This window comes from Anser brachyrhynchus (genome assembly GCF_964034855.1).
Source record: "Anser brachyrhynchus genome assembly, chromosome: 18".
Taxonomy (NCBI): Eukaryota; Metazoa; Chordata; class Aves; order Anseriformes; family Anatidae; genus Anser; species Anser brachyrhynchus.
The window spans coordinates 3,257,173-3,283,185 of NC_137711.1; the positions used below are offsets into that span (position 1 = coordinate 3,257,173).

General features: G+C 38.3%; 1 protein-coding gene across 9 annotated transcripts in view; it reads right to left on the reverse strand.

The window, feature by feature from the left end:
• Positions 1 to 26,013, reverse strand: part of CEP112 (centrosomal protein 112) — a 163,326-nt gene that overhangs the window by 81,910 nt on the left and 55,403 nt on the right. For all 9 annotated transcript variants that reach the window (XR_013940635.1, XM_080560593.1, XM_080560596.1 and 6 more), the window contains 3 exons: positions 22,736 to 22,871; positions 19,181 to 19,288; positions 7,264 to 7,446 (listed from right to left, as the gene is read on the reverse strand). Coding sequence is in view for 8 of the 9 variants with exons in the window: in XM_080560593.1 (XP_080416719.1) it covers positions 7,264 to 7,446; positions 19,181 to 19,288; positions 22,736 to 22,871 (427 nt within the window). In the remaining variant the exon portion in view is untranslated. The remainder of the gene's footprint in view (positions 1 to 7,263; positions 7,447 to 19,180; positions 19,289 to 22,735; positions 22,872 to 26,013) is intronic.

The window sequence follows — 26,013 nt, forward strand, 5'->3', positions numbered from 1 at the left end:
CATGCCTGACCAAACTAACCACCTTCTACAATCAAACAACTGACTCTGTGGTAAGGGGAAAACTGCCAACATCTTTTATCTTGACTTTGGTAAGGCTTTTGGCACAGCCTTTTATATCACCTGCATAGTCACACTCTCTCTTCAGAGAGTGGATGGGTGGACTACACCGCAAGAGGAGAGCTCACTGGACCACTGGGTTCAAAGGACAGGAGCGGAGGCAACCAGCTGCAAGCAGCATTTCGCAAAGGTCAAAGCTGGGGCTGACACAGCTCAGCATCCCCATCACTGACCTGGATGACGGCTACAAAGAACCTCAAGCAACACCGGGGGCAGCATCTCTTGGGGGGAAGAGGTCGGTATGTTGCAGAGCAGGGCTGCCATCCACAGGGACCTCAAACTCTGCGAGCTGGAGGAATGGACCTCTCCAGGGCGCTCAGCACACTGGGTTTGTTCAGCATGGACAGCAGAACGCTAAAGGCAGCAATCTACACATAGCTGAAGACAGAAATTAGAGGGAAATTGCACAAAAGACAACGGCAAACTTCTTGAAGATGGCAGCGAAAGGATGAGAAGCTACAGATCCAAGTTGTAACAACTGAAATTCAAATTGGATATAAAGGAAAAGATTTGATCAGTTATTACTTTAATATTCCTTTATATAAGCTTAATTTCAAAATTCACACTGTGTATAGCTTATTGTCTATTGATCATTCATTGCAACCATCACACCCAAACCTTGAATGCAAAGCCACGCCTAGTGTGTGTTAGAAACTGCCATACATTAAGATCCTTTAACCAGCTGATGAGCAAGACTGGTCTTTTCTATTTTTTTTTTTTTTTTAAGAGAAATTATTCTATATTAACTCTTCTGTAGGAAATAATCACTTTTTCCTAAACAGGGGGTACTGGCGTAAAATAGAAGTATTGCCACATGATATCAACCCTGCCCCTTCTCCAGTGAAATTGTATACTCCATCTTTTCAGCTGGCAATATTTAAAATTTAAACCAAAAACAATATATAAATGTTGATTACAGTGTAATAACTACCACATATATTCAATTTCATATCGTATAAACAAAGTCCATTTTGCTGAGAGCTCCATCTCAGAATCAGAGTTCATACTACGTGATGAGCCAGTTTCTATGGCAACTGCTTTCTCTTTTACACACGCTGTAGCCACACAAAATGTCAGCTCTATGCTAAGCTAACTTAGCATTTTTAATCAGCAAATGACAGTTTATGCACCATTACATATGGCTTCCAAAATCGGCTTTAATAACAATTTCAAATGCTGAACAGCCTGAAATATAAAAGGATAGAGGAGCGAGTAAAGTCACACCTCCTGCACTGAATTCCCCACTAATTCCAGTCGTATCATAAAAAGTGAGAGTCAAGCAAAAATGTGGAAGAGATCAGAGATGATCACCCAGTGCAGCACGAGAAGGCTTTGATGGTTCCATTAAGCGAGGAAGTGGCAGATGTTTAGAGCCTGTTCGGTAGGCTTTTGAAAGGCAGCTCAAACAGAAGCAGCAGCTTAAAAGTGGGGACCAGGAGCAGAGGGCTCGATGCAAAACAACAACCGTGGCATGGCGGATTCAGCTGAGAAGAGAAGGGGAAGATGTGCAGGAGGCTAAGACCCTTCTCTTGATGGGGAGGCCTGATGGAGGGATTCACGAGCCTCAGCTCTGTGTGCTTCTGTTTTTTTTAGAGCAGAGGCTCATTTTTTCCTCTAATCTCAATGACTGTCTATCCTGCAGCCCAGATTATTTCCTTGGGATACTGATGGGTTTTGGCCATCCGTACTCAACTCTCAGCTGATCAGTTCAGAGCTCAGTTTGAATGGCTCTACAGAGCCACCAGATCTGGCTCACCAGATCCCTGATTTTAGTAGATATTCCTCATCAGTGGATCCAGCCCCACCCTGACCCAACCTACCAGGAATAACAACCTAGAGAAATCACGCAAGCACTGTAATAAATATTTGGTGCTTTTTAAATATGTAATAAATATTTGGTGCTTTTTACCTCCGTCATATTCGTTGTTCTGCTTTGACTGGTGGTAAATTAAATACGCGGCAATAAAGCTAAAAGCCTTTGTTTAAGAAAGGCTGAAAGGGAACTGCTGTCTGTCTACAGAAGTCTGACTGTCAGCCCAAAAGCTACTCTCCAAGTAAAATATAACAAACAAATATTTAGATTGCAGCTCCATGATTTAGATTGTTTGCAGAGAAAGCTTGCAAAGCAAACAGAGCATTTCTTCTCATGCCAAAGACATCTTCTATTGTGAAAAGAAAAAAGTCAAAGAAAATATGAGTCATAGAATTTATTTACTTAAAATTGTATACAGAAGTGACTTCAGTAGCACCAACAACATCTGAATGTTTCACAGGCTACATTTATCTGTTCCCTCCAGGCACAATCAAGTAAACTGCTTCCACTGATACTGGAAGAGCATCTCTGTGGAAACCAGTGTTTGGGGACATTAGAACAACTACCTGAAGTGCAACGGAGTTGATCAGTGATTTATCTGCACGTTAACAGCAGGTTCTTTCAGATCAAAGTTTAAGAAAGTCTCCAGTTGTGAAACAAATGCTCCCAGATTCCTTTAGAGTGAGTATAGCAATGAAAAGTTCCTGCTACAGCAGGATTTATACGCAAAAAGAAATTGTGCACGTGTTTGGGTATTTAGTTATTATTAAACAATTATACAGCATTTCTATTAGTTTCTTCTGTATTTTCTCTTATCAATAGTTGATAAAGCCCTCCATCAGGCAAACATATGCGTGTATGTATCTAGTCAGCATATATACACACACACACTACTATCTATGTCTCTATGGGCTCAAACAGCTCAAAATTAATTCAGTCAAAGGAAGATGCAAAGCAACAGTTGTGGAAAGATCACTGGTTGCAAGAGCAAAAGGCAAATTCTCAAAGATCATCCAGAGGAGAAGTGAAAGGATGGCCTATGCTGCAGGCCCTGGGGAAGGAGCTGCAGATTTGCAAGAAGGTAAAAAAATCACGTGATGGTGAAAGCAAAGAGGATAACATCAAGTGCAAAATGCAAGAGAGAAAACGGGAACATTTTGGCCATGGGAAAATACCTTATTAACTCTTCTCATCACCTCCAGCACATTTTTTATTTATTTTTTTTAATATGAGAACTTCCATTTTCAGTGTGTGTATTTGCACATCTTTAGAAGCGCTTGATGTTTTTTCTCCCAACTGGTAACGGATTATGAAGAGCCCTAAGACATGCCAAACGCCAATGATATTCTCTTATAGCAGCCAAGTTTTTGAGATAATAAACAGCTATGCTAAAATTAAAGACTGTGACATCAGTGACAAAAACTGACAAAGCGTGCCTCAGTGTTCGAGTTATTCTTGACCCAATTATGAATGGATGAAGATAGTGGACTTGCCAATTACAGTGCAACAGTACCTGAAGAAATAATTCAGTTTCCTTAAGGAACTTTTTTCCCCCTCTTGCTTTAGTGCAAAGCGCTGTATTTGAAGTTACAGGGGTAGTTTTATTCTTCTTCTTGCCCAAAGGTCAACGGCTTGAGAACAAGCATGAAAATGATCCAGCTCTGTACAGCAGCTGGAACATGAAAAATCTTTGAGCTGGTTCAGGGCACGTGTCAGATGCTGGGGAGAGAATGACAGTCACAGGATAAAGGGAAAGTCTAAGGGCACAACTGGCACAGCTACCACAGCCTGTTTGGCATCGGCTGTTAAAATTTTCTAACCTTGCTAACTTATTTCATGGAAAAAAAAAAAAAAACAACATCTACTATTCTCTGTAATCAGAAGTCTTGCTTCAGAAAGCCTCTGATTCACTAGCAAGGTTCTAAGGTTCTTTTGATTAAAACAAAAGGAAGATCTATCATCCAAGGAATTTCCCAATTTGTGAAACGATGAACGCACTAACATTATTTAGAGGTGGAGAATGAATGATCAAATTATAGCTTAAAAATATTCCTAAAGAAAATCCATATAATATCAAAAAAACTAAATTAAATACAAGTAGTGATTTAAAACTAGTGTTTTTTTAAACAAAATTCCCGTGTTATTACCTATTATTTACGCAATAACAATATTACAGCAGTTCATAGGAAACATATAGGACTTAAATGACTACAAGAACACAGCATGGTATAAAAGCCTTTGTACTGCTTTGACTTTATTGACCTACATGTCAATTTACTCCTCCCCAAGCATTACAACCCCAGGTGAAAAAAAAATATCAAAGTAAGCCCCCTAGAAATAGATAAAACCAAGAGCTAAAGTGGAATGCAACTGTTATCCAGAAATTCATTAGGAATACAATAGGCGATCTACTTAGATCAAGTTCCTTTTGCGGACATAAATTGTATTTCAAAGAAGCAGTAACATTATTTTATATTTTAATATCTGGCAAAGCACTGAAATCTTAATCTTTATGCTTTGGTTTCAAGTAAAGCATTAATAAATGTATTCATATTTTAATAATATTTAATGTTTTTGTATACTATCTTTTAGGGTAGCTGAAGACCTACATGAAAGCAAAGACTTTGGATATGAAATAAAAAATGGATCTTTTCAGGAACAGGATAAGAAATTGTTCTGCAGTACTCAGTCAAAATGCGTTTCTCAAACATTTCCATATTCTCATATGGAAAAGCATTTATAAAAGAATAACAGTGAATACCTTTAATAGTGCTTTCACGTCATTCACCTAACATTGAACAGATAGGTCCTATGCACCCAGATACTCATGTGTGGTTAGCACTAATTATTATTTAAATTTTTTGAAATACACAGCAAATCTACTTTTCATTTAGCGAAGCAAAATGGCCTCCTCTCCTTTCTCAAAGCATCTTCACTGTAATATAAAGAATTCCTAAAATTACTGCTGTCAAACATGGTTCAATAGTAACATTTTTATTTTTTTTAAATCAAACCTTGTCTACACACACTCATTAAATCACTGTGATATCTTTGTTAAGAGACTGACGAATGTTTCATCAAGGACACTGGCCATTAGTCCCATTAGATGCCCAAAATATACATTACATTTTGATAAACACATGCAAAGCTTTTTTTTTTTTTAAATCAAAAATATCTGCCATAATTCCGTAATAGTCACCAGTATTGTCTATTAAGCTCACTGCAAAGACAAAAGTGAATTCTAACACAAAGACCAGATGAATCAACTAAGAACGCTTTATTTTTCAAAACAGAAAAACAATGCGTCCTTGAAAGCAGATAGATTCTTACTTGAATTTAAATAAACAACAGCTCTTCTAGTCAAAGGCAATTGCATTTTTCTTCCCTGATTTACATTTCATTCTCATGGCAGCAACACTCAAATGACTGTACGGGGATATTCAAACTACAAAGAAAAGCCCTGTAAAAAGGCCAAAGTTTTTTGCTATTCAGACTGTTTAGATTTTCATAATAGCTCCCATAATTTCCAGCTCTTTACACGGCACCTGTAGTAGCATCATATATCCCATTGCAAACAGAAAGCACAACCAAACTTTGGGTTCCCATCTTTACCAGAAACAGCCCACAACAGAACTAAATAAAGATATACTTACAAGACGCCTCCCAGATTCTCTGAATGTGCTTAAGATAGTCTCTTCACATTTGTGTTCGGGGTTATATAGAGCAACAACTGTAATGAACGCTGGCGTGTAGACAGAACTCAAACTGTTTTTTAACCTGAGAGATACGGCTCTGTCTTTGTTTGTACGCAAACACATCAGGCATGTAGGTGAGAGGATGGTACAACTTTGCAAAGGCACCCGCAAATAGCTATATAGTTAAGATTAATCTATCTTAGGCCAAATAAAAAAAAAATCCAAAGATAAAAAGCAGTCCCTTTAACTGTTTAAGTCATTCTTACAATAAAGCGAAGAATAAAGGGCATGGTTTAATTTTTTCAGAAGCTACCTGAATATCCTCTTCCCAAGCGTTCCCACAAAATGATCTGTCATTTTCCTTGGAAAACCATAATGGTGGAAATGGAGAAATAAGTCTTGGCTCCGTAATACATCCCCCATCCTCCCCCAGCAAGCGGCTTGTTTTCCAACAGACTTACTTAAAGGCAGATTTCGATAGTCTGAGTCGTCCAAGGGTAACGCCAAAAAAATCATTAAAATAATAAATATTCAATTTCACTTAGCTACATTATAGTTTTCAGTAAAATAACAGCATACTAGTCTACAGGGAAGTAAAGTGAAAACGCCTCAATGCCAGAGTCGTACATCTCATAGGGAAGGCAGTGGTGCGCGGAAAACATACGTCGTTAAAGATGCCTTACCAAAAATGTCCAGTTTTGGTATAAAATAATCCTTGCATGATAAGCAATTCTAACGCTGATTAGTAAAGATTATTTTCTGAATACTCTTTAAACTATGAAATCACCTTAATTTTTTTAAATGTTGCCATTGTAGGCCTTTTTAATATAGGCTCTTAAGAAAATACACCATGCCATCCTTACAAAATATATTGAAAAAATGCAGTAAGATTTTTTTTTTGAACTGAAAACTAATAAAGATCATTTTCCATGCTGACAGTGCACATTTCATCCAGAAGTTTGAAGAGTCAAATGCTACCCCAGCTGGGGGTTATTCTGCCAAATGGCTTCCAACAGTGACCACAGAGATGGAGGATGGGAGGGGTGCGTGTGTGTAGAAAATAAACGTGATGGTAAGCAATCCAAAATCCACATCGTCTTATCAAATATCTGACACACATAGGCAAACACACAAAGCAAATCTAGAATACAAAACTGAAACAAAAAGACATGGACAAAATGAAATAAAGCCATTTGTGAGTTACCTGCAGAGATTTGAAACAAAAAAAAAACCAAGCATACGAATGAAGCAGACATAATTCATATGGATTTGCCCAGGAAGGAGAAAAGGAGGGGTGACTGTGAGGGCTGAGGGGGGGGAGAAGAACAGATACCTTTTTTCTTAAACAAATCCATCATGAAAGAAAATGAGACAAGATTATAAATAGGCCGAGTTATAGCGCACCATGGGATTTTTAATCTGGCTACCTGTGGTTTTTGCAGTTAAAGCCCTATTCAGTAGTGGAAAGGGAGGGGGAAGCGGGAAAAAAAAAAGAAAAGAAAAACCAAAATCACGTTTATGTGCCAGTTTCGCAAATGATCACACAGCGTGCATCACCAACAATGCTGGCAAACAGGAAAGACTAATTATTAGCATTTTCTAATAAGCGTACGCCTTTGAAACATTATTGATCATTACCTGTCCGTCTCGTTTCCTGCATTCTTGAGTTTTACTCTCGTGCTCTGCCATGGCAGCGCGAAGCTCTTTTTCCAGTTTCTCGATTTCCCGTTCATGGTCTCGGACCAGGCAGTCCTTCTCTGCGTTGTGCTGCTGGAATAGGTGCGTCTTCTCCTGTTCATGCTCCAGCTTCAGCTCCACTATCTGATTGGACAGTGAGGAGTACAGTTCATCAATAGAACATCCTTGTCGTCATGACAACTCGTCTACAGCTTAATTTTCCCCTTAATTTCATCAAGTTGGCAATTTTATTTTTACGTCACTGTTACCTCACCTTTTAAAAAGCCACCGTTAGCGTGACAGAATTCCTCCAGACAATTCCAACAATGGCGACAACCGAGCAAATCCAGCGCATCCTTAACCAATTTGTTGGTACAAATGTCGGAGCGTTTAAAGAAAAAAAAAAATTGCACTGTCGCATTCTGCGAACGGTCCCCCCGTACCCGGCTGCTGCTCATCCGCAGGGCTGAGGATCCTAAATGGTTAATAGCCAGCCTGCTCTCCCCTTTGCTCAAGTATACACACGCAACCCCCCCACCCCAGCAATTAAATCTTTTAAGGATTTCTTGATGGTTTTCCAGAGCGAAAGCTCTTCCTTCAATATTCAACACCGTGGTATATACAGTTGTCCTTTTTTATTTTTTCAAGAAAATTATAAAAAAAACAAAGCTCTATTATCCCGTTGTCAGCTACGCTACCCCAACATAAACAGATGTATGTGTTCCAGAAGGGCACCTGCTGTGCTGCAAGCTTGCACCACGGTTTCATAAGCAGCGCTCTATTCTCAGGATCCTTTCCCAGTCCGCACCACACTGGATGCTGTGACCTTGGCCAGCCCTAGCCTCTCCCCGCTAGACTGAATGGCAGCCCGAGACCAAGGGCCTGGTTGCCGCAGCTTTGATACTAATCCTCCCCGCCTCGCACAATGGCACCCTACCTGGCCTGCACACTGGAGCAGCCAGGCGGCCTTTGAAGCAGGTGATGAATAGGGACGGCAGGAAGCCGCTTCCCCACTGAACTCCGGGCCACACAGCTGCTAAGAACAGTCACTTGGATTTTTCTTCAGTTTTGGTGGATTTCGGGGAGGGGAAGGAGAAGAGAGGAAAAAAAAAAAAAAGAGGGGGGGAGAAAAAGAAAAGAAAAGAAAAAAAACGCCCTTATCGAGAATATGGTGGGGGTATTTGCAGCGTGAGAATCCGGCTTCAAAAAAAGCCGTCGGGAGGAGCCGGCTCAACGTCGGGCGGTTTGTGCGCCACAGCGCCCGGCACCTGATCTTAAAGCTGCAGCAGGCAATTCCGGGAGCGGGCCTCAGCCCGAAAATTAGCTGTTTTCATGGCTTTCGGCTTAAAATTTGAAGCATAGTGAAAAGCAACCTATTCTCACCAATTACGGATCGGAATATCCCAAATTTGAAAGTAAAATACGTGATCCACGCTACGCGGCCGGGAGCGTCCTTCCAAAAACAACGTGAGGAGAACAGCCGCAATATTCTATGGTTTAACACATCTACATTATTTAATAACACCGAGGGGCTCATTAACACACATCTGAAGTTACCCCCAGGAGGGACACGTTATCCGCGCCAGGCCTAGGATCGTTACGCAGAGCTCTTTACCTCAGGTTTTTGCCCAAGGTTTGAGTACAAAAATGGTTTCTTTTCAGATGCTTCAGTGTCCTTGGCGTGTCTAAATGGAAGTATTCTTGCTCCCTAAAATAATTATAAAACCTTTGTCTGATTTCTGAAAAAAAAAGTCTGTCATACATTAGATCTGATTAAAAAGAGATCGTGCTGACAAGAGAAGTCTTTCTATTCAAACTTTTTTTTTTTGATTTCTTAATTACTGCATTTTCTGATGGTTGGGCCATGTAAGGTCTGGGGTGAGCAAGTTTGTTGTGAGGAACTTCGATTATTTCAATTTTCTTGTTTTTAGCTGAAGAAAAAAATGGTAGCAGGCAGAGAACGTTCTGGAAGGAGGCAAGGGACAGATCCTGCTTCTTCCACCAGCTACAGGAGGTGTGCATAACAGGTTTACCCAACTAAGGTAATTAGTTATCTTAAAAAATCTCTTCAAGTATAACTTTATATTGCAGATTCAAAGTTTTCAAATTTAAAAGGGGGAAGAGCTAAAAAGGGAACAGTGCTTCCATGTGCAGGAGGGGAGTCCTCACGGCCTGACATGGGAGCAGAAACGATGGCAGTGGGAAGCAAGGTGTTTTGTAAAAGTCATATTCAGTGACAAAAAACCCTCATCACTTAGAGTATACCATTCCCCATGATGTTTTTGCTTGGCTTTTTCGAGACTTCTGGCAGAGAATAACTAGAGAGAAAGGATGGGGATGACAGCATTTTCTTCTCTCAAGTTCAAATGCCTACAAAACCCATCTTTCCAAGCGAATATTAACAATCACCACACATTCATAAGCAACAAAATGAGCTTTCCTGTACAAATAACATGAAATGACTGAGTAGGCATTTGACTATGTGGGTGAACACTCACTGAAACTTCTGTTCTCCTAAGAACTACTGCCAAGCTCTACAGCTTCTCTTGTACCCCTCCCTCTCTCATTATTGTATTGAGTTGTGTTGTTGCTGCTGTTTAAAGGAAAAGAAAAAAACTAACGTACGCTAACAAAAGGAAAAACACCATGCTGTTTTGCATCAACAACCTGACTTTATCACAGAAAGCTGCATGAAAACTATGTTAAGTCTTCATAAATCAGTATGGATTCTGTCTCTGGGGTAGAGCACACCTCTGCAAATGATAAAACAAACCACATCCTTTAAAAACTGTTAGCACGTTGAGATCTCTCTGCACACCATTTTAAAATCTCTGCTTTTAACTGAAATTTTGCAGTATGCCTTTACCTTGCAGAGAAGGCCAAAAGATGACAAAAGTATTAAGAAAATGCTAAAACAAACTTATCTGAGAACTGTGATCATCTTCTGCTATTCACTAGCATAAACACACACAAATTGCCGAACAAATCAAGCGGTGCAGATCATGACCATCCTGCACAGGACAGTGACAACCTCAGCTACCCAAAGATGGGCTTCCAACCCAGGCAGATGTAACTGCACCTACGTGTGGAGGTACTCCAGAAGAACCTGTTAAAACAAGAACCCATCAAATAAAGAACTAAAGCGAAACCCTGCTGCTGTTAGCGCCAGTTCACCTTGTGCGTCTGGAGAACAAAGCTTGCAGTAAATAGCCTGCTGATTGTATAAGATATCTTCAGAAACCAAATACTTGTAATACAATCAACATTGACAAATACTTTTTTAAAGACCCTAATATAGACAAGAGCTTCTACTACAGAGTTTTTGTTTTTACATCATACAGCAAGTTTAGGCTTTTCAATTTTAGAACAATTTCAACTTGTTCTCATGAACAAGTATGCTTTTGAAAATCTTTTTATAGTCCCCAAAGGAGCGAAAGGAAATTAGTTAGCTCACTACCTCTTTGAAAAATGTAGCCACTACCATAAATATTTGACACCAAAGTATGAAAATTCATGTAAATTTATGTCCACAATCTAGAAATATTATAAGTAACACCTATATAAAATATGGGTTTGCATGGCAGGATGATTTTATTAGCACTGTTTTGGCATGACTGAACTTCTTAGGGCCAGAGAAGCCACCAGTAAATTACTTATGTCATGCCAAAGAACTGAACTAAAGCTTACTCATACAGCGCACCCACAGCACATCTATTTTGCAGCAATTTTTACTTATAAACATTTAAGAGTATTTTCAAATGTTTTATTGGAGATTTTATTTCCCATTCCTCCACTGGTAAATCAGGTGTCTTCATTATAATTACTCTGCCCAAAACCCACTCTAAACTCTGACCAGCACTCTGTACAACACGTGATCTATCCCCAAATAACAACTCTGGTAAAATCTAGCGTTTTCCGTCTCCTAAGCCTATAAATAAATGTGCATGTTTCATGAGGATATGAGGATTACCCATCCCTGCAAATACACTGCTTCTAAAGTAATCTGATATAACAGACTTGAGGATCGAGTATTAATCATGCTGGGCTCTGGCTTAGCATAACTTTGGGTGGAAAAGAGGAATCTTCATTGCAAAGCAAGGGAGCATACTAGAACTATATTGTAGCAGATAAATGGATTTTACAACTTCAAATTTTTTGAGATTTCACTATAATTTTGAACACAAAGTACTCCCAAGATAAAAGAACTGTAATGAACAGAGGACAAATGGGGTGCTGAAAAATACATCAGTGCAGACCCCTACGTTACCACTAGGGCAACAAACACATTTGGGGCAATGTACGTACAAACACATTTGGGGCAATGTACATACATGTAAATGCATTTTACTTTATTTCATTGCAAACTACAATAACTTAATTGACATTCATGTGTTTCCTGTTACACTTTACCTTATAATCAACCACTAATAACTGTATTTCAACTGCAGACTAAGAATTGCATAAAATTCTTCAAAAGATGCAAGCAGGTCTTTAGCATAATTACAGTTTTACTTATCCTTTCTACAACAAAATGCCCGAGTAGTCTCACTAGGTGTATATAAAATGGCATATCTGGCCAGTAAATTTTGATTTATAAAGATCTTCCAGAGGTAATATTTTTAAAGCATGGGCAGCACAAACATCACATTGATGCTCTTATCTTCCCAGTCATCCTGCCATGACTAAATTTGCTTTTAAATCACCAGAATACTGGCACTGAAGTTGCATCCCTGTGATTAAATCGTACCTAGCAGTGGGACAAATGTCACGAGATCCCACTGCCCTCCTCAGTCTACCTGTCCCAAGAAAGCCAGTGTGCAAAATATTTCTTTCAAAATAATATACCTTTAGTCATTGCAAATGCATGTTTGCAGCAGATTCTAGTACAGAACTTACTGTACATTGTCTTTCTTTAGGGATTCCAAGTTTATCCAAGGACCTTCTTTGAACACTAAGAACCGACTTTGCAGGCTGACTTGCTATTTACTGCAGGCATCAATTTATGATCCTGGACTCGTGTCTCCTCTCCCTCCGCCCCCCAGAGCTGGCTCTGTTGACTATACAGGGAGCTCAGGCTTTTAAGTATGAATCACACACAAGTTAAACGCCTGAAGGAGACAGTGTAAATACCCATACGTCTGATTAACAACTCTGTAAACAGCAGTGGTACAGCTAGAAGATTTTCACCCTCTCTTTACTTGGAGGTTAAATTCATATCCTTTTCCCAGTTGTGAGTCTTAGCTATATCATGAAGTGAAAAGTTGATGCTGATGATTGAAGGAACTATTCCTCAGATATTCTGAGCAAATGGCATTCATCTGTGTGTTAAAGATGGTTCAAAGGAAACATTCATGCATCCTGGATTAATTTATTAAATGAAATTTATGCAGCTTGTTGCTGATGACATGAAAAATTTAGAGCCTCTGCTAACGTGCTCATTTGGCCTCCATGCAAGAACAGACCGTATTTCAATTATCTTCGACTATAGACAAAGAAGAGAGGAACAAAGCTTTCTACAAAGATGGTGTCCTTATAACTAAGCCAGCGTACTAAAAATATTCAGACATTCATGATCCATAACTGAACTGTTTAAAGTACAGCTAAGAAATGGCTGCAACATTAGTCTGTTTGAGTAATAACACATTTCAAAAGACTGTCTTTACAAATGTTTTCTTCACTCGAGTCAATAGCAGATCAGTCAAAAGGAAGCTAGAAGAAACAAAGAGGAAGAACAAGGCCAGAAGAAAAGCTAGGACATAACTGCAGTGGCAGGAACTCCTAACTGAAATCAGAGGTACAGGGACAAAGAAAGCCGAACCTTCAGCTTGTTATCTCTGTTAACACACCATTCTGAATGCCTCTGAAGACGTGAGCATGAAACTGGAGTCACAGTTTTAGGTGTACACGATACCATTTGGTCATTATGTCTTGTGGTAGGACTGATGATGTTGATAGCAGTTCCGAAGACAAGAGCACCGGCTGGGAGATCAATACAGCTACACGTAACATGCCTAATAAACAAGCCAGAACTGTAAATTTACCACCCAGCATAGATGAAGCATCTTGCCCTCCCTGCCTCAGAAAGGCAGAGTGGCCATGGTGGAGGCAGAAGTCAGTAAGGAACCTTGGCTCCTGAAGAGCCAACTCATGCTCCGCTCACCCTTCAGCCCACACCACCCCAACTGACCCCTTCTGCAGGGCTCTTCTCTCCAGTGCTCCTGATCCACAGGTCTAAGCCTCAGTTCTCAGCCTGAATAGCTCCAGACTCCATTGCACAGGCTTTTTACAACTACTCTCAGATTCACAGCCAGTACTTATTTTCCTGAGGGACTTGCTTTCCAAATCTTAACCCCATTCACAGCAATTTCTTGTTTTCCCCCATACTTAATCCCCACTTTTTATTCTATTCCCCATCTAAGCTGTGTTTTCGTCTTCTCTCACAAGGTCACAGCCTCTTTCATACACAAACTGTTCTGGCTCCGTTTCCCAGGGAGGGTATGGAAATTCTCAGTAAGATTCTTCAGAGCATTTAGCTGCTGAACTCCAGAAAATCTGAATTAATCGATGTTTATTACCTAAATACACTTGAGTAGATCTTCAGGAGGAAAAATAGAAAGCAACACACTCAGGTGAAAAATTCCCTACCTCCAACATTTCAAGAAAATCCTGCTACAATTTTAACAAAAGCAAAATCGACGTCATCTCAGCCTTGATCACCCAAACACTGGTTAAAATCTTCTGCCACAAAATTAAACAGCTAAAAGTTAATATGGGAGATGCAAAACCATTAATTTAAGTTAAACTTCAGAATATTTTTATTTTAAGAAACCAAGCATGAGATTCTGTTTGTAACCTTCATATTAAATAGCACTGCTAGCACTGTGGAAGATGTTTGATTTTAAATATATGCACTTATGCACAAAATAAGGCTTGCAATTACAAGCTTTGTATTTTACCTCCACGATAACTGCACTCTTTTTTTTTTTTAATTAACTCACTAAACAGATACAAAAAAAAGTCATACAAAAAGATAAACAATGTTCTTCCTCCTCTCCTTCTATCTTCCTCTGCTCTAAAACACTGCTTAAACGAGAACAATTTTCCTGCACTACCTCGAATATCTGTCCTTGCTGCTGGCAGGTAAGATTACAGTCATGCTTTTTTCACTTTTAACCAGCTGATTCTGCACTTCTTTACTTCCCTTTCTTTAATATAAAAGGCATATTTTGGAAGGCACCACACCTTTGCATTGCTCCAGACTTAAAAGCTTAGACTAGTTCTCTCATCTTTACCATGATTTCAAAGAGATTTTGTTAAATACCCACTAAAACATTTCTGAAGGTGTCCTGTTGCTTTCCTAGTTGGCTAACAAGACGACAACCCTAATTATTCCTTCACAAGTTTTACAGAAGTCAGCACTCAACAATAAATGTCGCAAGAAAGGATTTCCTGAGATACAGGGAGATTCTTCAGCTATCACGTAATACTTTTCCTAGCTTTCCACTTTGCCATGGAAGCATGAATAATTATTATTTAAAATGGAATAAACACAGTTAAAGAAAAGACAAACCAAAACAAAAAGCTTATTTATAAATTCAGGTTGGCATTCACTCTCAAAGTACGTCCATAACTCGGCAAGGAACACCACCCTGCTATGACAACAATTCTTCAGCTTTTTCATAGTGCATTCTCCCTGCTAGGAAAAAGAAATCTCAGACTTCAGCTCTCTCACTAGCCTTGCATCTCCACTGTTTCACAACCCCTCAATCATAACACTTCAACAAATATTTATACCCAAAGATGAGTGTAACAGTGATCACAGGGGTACATATATATTTTTTTTTAAAGGACAGCTAATGCCATTTAAACATTAAGATCTCCAAAAGCCACTGAAAAGGTTCTATTGATGACAATTTATGAAAGTGTGCCTGAAACGAAGATGAGTACATGCCTCACCCTGCTGGGAAGTGTCCTTGTCTGAAACCTTGTTCCACCGCAAACGCTCTGCTGTGCTATCATGGCTTGTTCTGAGAGCTGCACCATGTTGGATACAGGAAAGCAGCATATTCATTCATTTTTCTGGCAAATTTGCCTCCCTAAAATTTGTTATGGCCAAGTTTGGGCACAGACTTTTTAAAAAAAATATTTGGACTAATGGCAAGTGATTGCAGCAGAAAGTCTTCCCAGGTATTTTGAGCTAAACTGAGAATGTAATTAGAAAGTGGGGCGCGGGGGGGGGGGGGGGGGGGGGGGTTGGAGAAAAGAAAAGGGAGGGGGGTGCTTGCAAAAAAACAAACAACCTTTTTTCCTGTGCTGACGGTGCCATAAAGCCCGGCTACAGATACTGCAACCATTTCAAAGGCAGGAAAGGCTGAGGCCTTCACTGTGGTGTCCACTGGCTTTGAAGTGCCGAAAGCAGCTGCTCCCAGCAGATAGGAACTGTGGTGCTGTTGGAGTTATTTTTTTTCTTCAAAATATACTTTCAAATCTAACAGCTGCAAGTAGAACAAAGTTGAACTAAAGTATATTTAAAGAAAAAAAAACCACCAGTTTCTCCCTAAGAGTGTTCTCAGTGGATACTTCAAAAGAAAGTGGCACTGAATCAGATGAAGCTGGAACCACGACCGACACGTGACAGCTGAAACCAAATACTGCAAGATCCCAAATTTTCTTCTTTGCTTTTTTTTTAATAGATTCCAAAGAATTTGAATAGTTAACAAAATATTAACTTCCATAGTTTATTTTTTCTTTTTTTTTCAAGGAAAATTAGAAATGTGAAGGCTTTGAATAGTTATATATATATATCAATATTCTCATCTGTAATCTCTTTGAAATCAATATTCAAGAAAATTACAGTGAAGCACAGATAACCATTCATATAAAATGGATGGATAAAACCACAGCTCTCAAGTTCTCATACTTTCAAAATGCTTTTCAGTTTGGAGAATAGGTTCATTTGTTTTTTTGTTATCAACATGATTAAATTTATGGACAACTGAGTTGTCCAGTAGGCTGCCAGTGCTTCCTCTGCCACTCACCATGCCAAGCTGCCCAAAATACATTTGAAGGTCAATTTTCCTTCTGTATATAAATCCAATTTTATCATTATTCAGACACTTGAGGCAGAACATCTCAAAGCAATTGCTGCTTTCTCAGGTAGCCGAAGTATCCCATTTGTAGCTGGGTGCCTATTTCCTGACTGGAAGTCTGCTAGAGCCCTGCTGAAGCACACCACTAATTCTAATTTACTGCTCAATTTAAATAGTCTAAATCAGTCTGTTCCTCTACAATTAATGTCTGAAGAAGTATGCAATAAAACAAGGCAAGGAAAAGTCTGCTTCAAAGATTTTGTAGAAGTCCTGAAGCATAAATAGAGAGAAATAGAAGTTGGAACTACTGAAGGGAAATTTTTAAGAGTGGAAGAACTGAGCTCATACTGTTCTGTGGCTGCACTGAAGGAGCCTTATACTGCAGAAATGACAATACAAAAGAAGGCAGTTTCCAGTGATAATGCATTACAATCTGCAGGAAGGGTCACACATTTCTCAGGCTTGCAGCCTTTCAATGAACGTTCTAAATGAACTATGATCAGAAATAATAAGAAAAAAATAGGGCATAAGCAGGATTCCTCTGAGAATTCTTCTGGGGCTCTCATTATTTAGCTGTTTAGTGTTGAAAACCTTTCCCTGCGTTTCAGTGATATTTCATAAAGTCTCACTGTTCTTTCTTAGACTAAAAAGTAGCTATCCTAAATTAAATCAAATTGAAGCAGCAAAAAACTCTTTTCAGTGGAAAATGCTCTCACTGATGTTTATCACAGTATCACTATTGTTACAGAACAACAATATAAAATGATTCAAACAAATTTTAACTACCACATTCATTTCTCGCTTCTTTTTTTGTTGTTTGTTTTTAAACAATCCTTTTAATCCAGCATCCGGAAGCTCTAAATGTGAGGCATGAAGATACAAGAAAACAAATAAACCAAACCATGACAGTACTAGGCTTTGTCATTTTCCTTTAGTGTACAAAACCAGTAAAAAGTGCTTGGGAGAAGACCTTATCTATGGTATCTCTTAACACGCACACGGAAAGAAAAAAAAAAAAGAACATTTGTAGGTAGGAACAGGAATATTGTAACATGCTATGAACGGCAGACTAGTGTTTATTACTATAGATCATGTTCCTAAACATGGGAACAAAATCTTTGAATAAATGCTTACTTGTGACTCTAAAAGAGTAGCACAAATTATAAGAACTGTAGAGAAAAAGGTGATCCAACCAAAACGCTGAATTGATGCCAACATGAGATCCCATAAAAATGTTCACCTTAAGGTAGATGCCCACCTAACCCCAACACTTCCCATTGTCCTTCCTTCAGAATGAGTTTTAATTGACATGTTAAGCTTCATCTTTAATGCGACCAACTACTGCAGTGTCTTTCAGACAATTTCAAGAAAATTGATTCTCATGAATAGCAATTATATTACAGCAATTGTATTTCTGATTTTTAGCCTTGATTCCAGAAGTTCTACTAAATTACAGGAGAGGTAGAGTTCTTACTGTTCTTTTGGCAAGTGGGCTCATCTGCAACACAACACCCATGAACATACACACATGCACTTCCCAACAACTCTGTGAGCTGGGCTATTCCTGAATCATTAAGTAGAAGAACTGGAAGTATTATCATCCAGCAAAACAAAGCACTTGTGCAGATGTATCTGCTACACTGGACAACGTCTCACCCTTCATCAGGTGACAGCAATTAGTAATGTTGACAATTCTGAGCAAGGATAAGGAAATACTTGGATCTGAACCAACCACAGAATCATCGAGGCTGGAAGAGACCTCCAAGACCACCTAGTCCAACCTCTGACCTAACACTAACACGTCTTCCACTAAACCATATCACTAAGCTCTAAATCTAAACTCTCTTCAATTAAATTTGAGAGCCATGCAGAAAATATTGTTCCTCACAAACAATGCCTAAGTTCCCTCTCAGCACCTTCCTAAGCGATCCCATTTCTTCATTACTTGAAAAAGTTCCTGGCTGGATGGACCACAGCAGGACTTGCACCATAAGCAGACAGCAATATTTCATTCTCCCACAAGCACGGAAGGTAAACTTGGTGAGGAAATGAAGCCACATTTCCCTGGTGGAAACGTAAACTTACATCCACACAAAAACATTGATAAGAGATAACTTCACGCTTATGGACTAACTGTATCATTGCTGTACCACTGTATGGTTGGCCTTAAAGTAATCATAAAAATGTTCAATCCCTTAACAGGTGTTACCAAACACACAGCACTTTGACTAGCTACCACTTGGAACAATTGTTTTAGCTCTCAACCTTGTAACATGCAATAATTTGTCTGCTTCTGTTTGGTTTTTTCCCTTTACACTTCACAACACTACTGAACCCAAATTTCTTGTTTCCACCCACGTTTCCTGAACATTTCACAACCCTGAAATTATATTACAATAAAGAAAATCCCTACCAGTAGGCCAAAACAAGCATTCATGTGAACACTCCCCATGTAAAAAAATTATAAAAAGAATAAAGCATTGATCCTTGGCAAGAAGAAAAAGAGATAACGTTAAATAATTTCAGCCGGTCATTATGAAAATAGGTGTTGCCACCTGTAAGCCTGGGAAACTATTTGCAAGAGGCAGATGTACAAAGGATTGCAAAGGGGAAACAAAAATATTTTCTGTTTGGACTCTCTCTCCTCCATCCCCCAAGCCATCAATTCTGCATACCTATAGAATGTCAACAGGAAGAAAAGCAACACACAGCGAGATCAGGATTTAGCCACAGGAGATGACCTACATCTGTCCCTCCTCCCCTGCACCTGGAGGAGCACACTTACTGACCTGTTGCTCATATCTTTGCTTGAGCTCTTCCAATTGCCAGGAGAATTCTTTGGATTGCTTTTCCCGGAGCGATTTTGATCTGCTTAGATCTGCTTCAACCTTTTCCATCTACATAGTAAAAGAAAGAGAATATTTAATTATTTTTTTTTTTAAAAAAGGCATAGCTTGAAACATTCTGACGTTTCTCATGTTGTTTGCAAACCATCAAAGACCTGAACAGAACTCGCTGAGAATAATAATCGTATTATTTGTATGCTGTGAAAATGAATATTCAGTGAATATAGCACTATTAGTAACTTACAGATATAGCTATCACCTGTATGATGTCACTCCCTGATTACAAAGTATTGGCTTAATTTTTCACTTGACAGTGGTAAACATGCCATTCAAATTAACTGAATATTTTTATAGATATATTTAAGACTCAAAAATATTTATTTTAAAAACATATTGCTTATGGAAATTCAAGGGAAGTAATGCGTGAATCAGTGCACAAACTACACATTTAAAGTTTACATTAAATCACTTGAAATTTAAGTAAAAATAACTTAAAAGAGAATTATTTGGCTGCAAGTAAAGTTCCCTGAAGATAGTCATCACCTATGAATAATGAGCTTCACAGATTCCAGCACACAGCATCAAGGAAGCAATTTCATAACCCAATTAACAAAGACTTTTGTATCAAAAGCACAACTGTTAGCTGTACATCAGGCATGTTTCCAGGGGAATATGTATACAGTGCTATGCTACAGCGAATGCTCATCAACTATTTTAGATCTAGGTCCCAACACAGGCAGCGAATGAACTGTCTCCCTTAAAAAAAAAAAGGAAAGGAAAAGGGGTATAGCTGTCAGGAGGACCAGTGCTGCCGCTCGTCCATCTGCTGTACCAAAAGAAGAAACGCATGAATTCCTGAACCACAAGCCAAAATCCTGTTTGGCCTAAGGGAGTGCTCTGTCTTCAATAGATGTCTTTGCCAATCGGTCTGGACATCACTTCTAAGCCAGATAAAGAGCAGAAAAGGCAGTACTCGGAGTGGGAGAAGCATTTTACTGGAAAATACTGCAACAGGAGAGGAAGATGTAGGACTAGGAATTGTCCAGGTAAAATAAAATAAACTAAAAACAGAATAAAACAGATCAAATCATCTTTTCAGTAGCCCTTGAACCTCAATGGTATCATCTGCTATTAAGAAATGGGGCTTCTGCATAAATGTATTGTGATTATTATATTTCATTATATAATTTTATTATATCATGAATATTAAATATTTTATGAATAATTTCTTCCACCTTCAAACTTATTTAAGGTGCATCTCCATAGCCATATTTTACTCAGCTCAATAAACATAAAAATAAAAGGCCATGATATTTTACACTAAAGGACTACTTTTTAAGAAGGAAAACATTCTTAAAAAAATAAAATAATATAACTGTATGCAGAGATGCTTTAAATCTACAGGGTTTTTGTGCTTTAATCATTAGGGGAAAAAAAAAAAATCATGTTTCCTACAAGTGCAAGGAAAGCTCCTGATCATTATTTTCCAAGCCCAAGAAACACTAGAGCTGAAGTACCACGGCATAGTCTATGTACTGTGTCTTTTTGCTAGCTAGTATTAGCAAAAATGGGTATCTTGCAGTTAAAAATGTATCACTCACCCATCAAGGGGCATCAGGTGATTCTTAATAATCATGAGCTTGACAAAATAGTGAGCAGATGGCAAAAAAAAAAATCAGAGAGCCAAATGAATGAATCAAATATTGATTACAAGAACTGAAAATGCCAGACCTCGTTCTACTTATCTCTGTAAGCAACTTTGCCACACACACTTACACAAAAATGGTTCTGGAAGCCCAGTATTTCTGATGTGGTTAAGAGTACAGTGTTGCTATAGCTACTACAGATTTTGATTTGCAATACATTCCACCTAGCTACAAAAAAATTCTTCACTATGTTGTAATCTAACAGGCGATTTATCTAAAGAGTATGTGTGCATGCAGAAGAATGAGAAAGGACAAAGCTACAAAGACAGTTTCAGTACTGCTTCTCTGATGTATTTCCTTGAACCTTGATTCCTGTAAAACAGTATTGCTCAATTGTATAGTAATTTACAGTAATTTTTAAGTGACAGTTGACTTTGTAAGTTTCAAAAGTTTACACCTCCCCCCCCCCAAGGTTAATGAAACCATTATCAATCTTTCTAGAATTAGACTAAATATTTTATTTCTGCTCCAAAAATGATAAAGTCGTCTTGAAGTTGGAGAAGAGCCTCATGGCACAGTAAATGACAGAAACTGACCTTAAAATTGTAGGATTTGTTCTGTTGCCCTCAGAGATCTAGTTTGCAAAAACACACACTGCTTTTATGTGTTTGCTCTTGCTTTTTTATTTCCAAACTATTATTTGCTGTCTGCACAGGTCTTAAAAAATAAATCAGCAACACAATGTCTTACTTCCTTTCTCACTTTCGTCAAGGATTTTGGAAAAATCAAAACTTCACAAGAACAACAAAAGGAAATTTGTTAAATTACAAGTACATGACAAAATATTCTTCTAAGATAATTTCTAGCACAGTAGGTTTTCTTCCCACAAGCTTCTAAATTCATAGTAATTGTGAAACCCATATGAGAAGTTAGTAATTTGTAAGGGGAAAAAAAATCTCAGTTTTAATCACCTCCTGCTTGTTTCAGATATCTGTCACTGTTTTAAATTTCATCTATTTTCGATTTTTGTACCAATAAAATAATTCTCCCCTGTAAGAGAGCTCTTTTCATTCCAAAGAATATTAAAGCACACACTATTTCTGAGAGCTCCAATGATGCTTGGTAGTAGGTAAGTGATATTGATACCTTCATACATCAAACTATTCATATTTTTATATATCGATTGATCTTCATGTGTGTGTGTATATATATATATATATTTTTTTTTTTTGCCAGCTCTTTGGGTTTTGGAACACTCCTAAGGAAGACGAGTGAAGCTTTGTGACTGAAACTTTTTTTTTTGATAGAAGTTTTACCCCTGTACTACACCATCACCATCCTTAGAAATTTCATACAATATTGGATTACGTAATTATGCATAAATTCTCACTAGTAAATCTCAGGGAGAGAAAAATGGGTTTTACTGTCATCTGCCCATGGATGACAGCAGGCACAATGGCTCTGCCCCACGTAGGCTCAAACTGATTACAAGACCTCGTTAACAGAGCCCAGAGTCGTTCCAAAAAGAGTAGGAAGAGACACACATTTAAGTGGAAAAATTATACACGTTGTTCTGCAGGGGTGTATAAACTAACACTTTATACTCTCACTACTGAAAATCCCTAATCAGTATCATAACTGCAGATATCTTTATAACAATGACAATTCTGGCTTTGTTAGAAAGATGAAACAACTGCTAACATCCCTTTTTGACTTGCTACCAAAGACACTACATTGTGAAAGATTTTGATGTAGCACTATCAAGTGAAGCATGTTTCTGGCATTATAAGATCAGAATATGCTATCCTACTGAGACAGAGTTTCAGAAAGGCTGGCATTGTGACCTCCTCACCTGCTGTTTCATTTCAGCATAGACTTTTTCTGAGTTCAGCTCCACCTGCCGCTTAAACTCCTCCAGGGCAGCATCTGCCTGCTGGGCCTGCAGCCTCTGTACCTCTGTCACCCGAGTCAGCTGCTCCTCCTTCTCCCTAGAAAGTCACAGAAAATTTTCAGAGTTCAAGTATCAAATAAAAGAACAAGTGTGCTAGTGTAAAAGAAAGGCCTTTAACCCTATCAGTTTAAAATAGTATTCAGATTTCAATTTCCTGTCCCAGCTTCTGCCAAACTTCCCTTAGCAATACTTTGAAGAAGGGAATAGAAGTCTAGAGTTATTTTCACTTTCTCCTGTTGAATTTCACAAGCCTAAACATAGTGTTCATAGCCTATGACAATACCTCTGGCTTCAAAGTCTGCATTGACGTGAATGGTTCACTACTTGGTCTACAACCTCCTTCTTTGAAATCTCACCCTAAGAAATGTATTGTCCCACTAAAATTTAAGTGAATTGCTTTTAGCATCATTGTATTCCTCTATTAAAACCACAAAACACTTATCCCAGTGTCACCTTTGCTCAGACAAGATGCAGGATTATTCATTACTTGGCATATATCAAAACACACGCAGTGTTAATGTGGGACTTGTGGTACCTTCTGAACCCATCAGAAATCCATAATGCTGCAATACCTGTTCAGCCTTTAAAGTAATGACAGATGTTAAATTTTTATGCAGAGATGGTTCATATTAACAGCCTATACTATTTGGCATATCAGTGTCAAAACATACGTAGAAATTGGTTCGGGCATCCTAAGACGTCACAGTTTATCAATAGTAATTCACGTATAACATTTTATGTACATATATGCACACAGATATACACACACACCCCTAAAAAAGACGTCTTCATACTGACACATCACAGAAGAAAATTCTGATAACCCATACATACTTAGGAAATGTTGATGCGATTCTTCACATAGAAGACAATCAGGAAGCATTGTTAACTTTCTGTTTTCACAGGGCAGCAGAGTTGCCTGACTGTGTCAAAACACACGCGAACACCATGGTGCTATCAATGGACAAAGCTGGCTCTACCAGTGGTTTATAACAGAAGACACATTCAAACAGACCTGTAGCTGACATTTTCATTTTACAGGCAGAGGAAGTACCTCATGATAAATTTCCCATTTTGACAGAAATTATTTCCATATAAAACAAAGAATCTGACACACAAGAGATGGAAAAGACCAACTAATTCATCTAGTCTGTCACCTTGCCAGCACTGAACTAGCTGTTACAGCACTGAGCAAGCCTTTTATAAAGGTCAGGAAGCTGCCAATCCCAAAGTTACAGTATTCACATCCTCTTCCGTGGTTTTCATACCAGAGTTTGACAATGGGACAAAGAACATAATCCTACATCTTCACAAAGTGTCCATTTGCTGTGCAGGAGAGCAGGGTAATTCTATTAGTAAAGAGATCAAAGAAATGCCACAAGCCCTGAATAAGTATCTTACTGTTTACTTTTTTTTTTCATTATGCACATTTGAAAAAAAATAATATATATATATATATATATTTGATTTTGGTACCCTGCTTACAGATGACAAAATTCAGACATAAGGAGATAGATGTTTTCATTAAGGAAAAGGAAAGTAACTTTTTTTTTTAATCAGCATAAACTAGACCAAAAAACCTGCATCACATTTAGGTGTTTATTGTTCAGGTGTTTTGCATATGTGTGTGTTTTGACAGAAGAGTGTGTTTCTAAAACCTTTATTCAAATTTGCTAAGGTACATCTATCAGCTTTACACAAATACACTGTATTTCTACTGCCGCAATAACTGCATTTGCTAAACTTCCTTCAGGAGAAAGAACTCTGCATATTAATCTAAGTTACCATATTCTCCATTAATTTATGGGACTATACGAATTACACAGGAAAATAAAACTTGTTTTTTTTTTTTCTAAATTCAACTGTTATAAAGACCATTTAGGACCTAAACTTCTACTACAGAGGATCTGAAATATCATAACCACAAGTACAAAGATCCTCAGTCATTTCTCAGAACGTGCACACCAAGGATGCCTCAAAAGCTAAACGTGACACGAATTGTTTGATGAGTTACTGATGCATCAACTCTAACTGCAGAGGCATTTGGCTTAATTATCGCCCTGAAGTGCAAGTACTAGAGACAAAGCTCTATGTTCAGCAGCTCCAAGTTAACAGCTGCTTGATACTGAAGTACAGCGAGCACGCCATTCCCTTCCCCCATAATAAAATCTACCAACAATTCACAGAAATGAATAATAAGCAAATGAACGATCTTCTGAGCCCTAGACACAGCTCAACATCCTGAAAGAGAAGATGGGAACAGGGCAGCAGCGTGGTGCAGCGGCAGAGCATTGCCTTAGAGAAAACACTGAGAGGGGAAAACTCTTCTCCCAAAGATCCTTAGTTAATTTATGGGTGCTGGAAAACACTTCTTCCTCCCCACAAAATGCATCTAAATACTTCCAACTCCATGCTGGAAACAAAACCAAAACCAAAGCTTATTCAAACACTGATAAGTGTCAAGAGGCACTGGAAGAACATCTTTGGTCTAGGCAGATGGAAACAACAAATCTGAACATAAAAGGACAAGATGTCAGTCCTTGTGCTGTTAGTGAGCCTCCAAATTTATGCATCTTCTTCCAGAAGAATATATTTTTATTTTGAAATATTACAAGGTAAACTTTTCGAAATCAGGTTTTATGCACCATCCTTTCATTTAAGGACTTAATCCCATGAATAGATGTAACATCTCATTATAACTAGGAATAAAACAACTTTTTTTTTTTTTTTTTTAAGGATGTGGGAGCTAGCTGTCTACTTTTTGTGCATTTAAGATTTGTAGAGAAGCTTAGAAAACATGCACAACAATGGACTGTGGTTCACAAATATAAGAAAAGCTTCACTTTTTTTCCCCAAGACACTGAGCAATGTGCCTAGCATGAAGCACTAAAATATTCACTTTGAAGATTATTTTTTTTCAGTTGGACTAGTTGTGGGGCCGAATACAATACAATTACATCATTTAAATCCCCTAAAGCTGAGCTGGCTTGAATATAAAAATAGGGTGAGTTTACTCTTTGGCCCCAATTTAAAAAGCAGCAAATTCCTCTTGTTTCAGTGTATAAAGGATATGTCCACGGAATTAGCAATCTTACGCAGCACAAACCATCTCAGTGAAAGTGTACTATGAAGTCCAGAATTGCAATTTCAGACAGCAGCACTCTGAAGTGTACTGATAA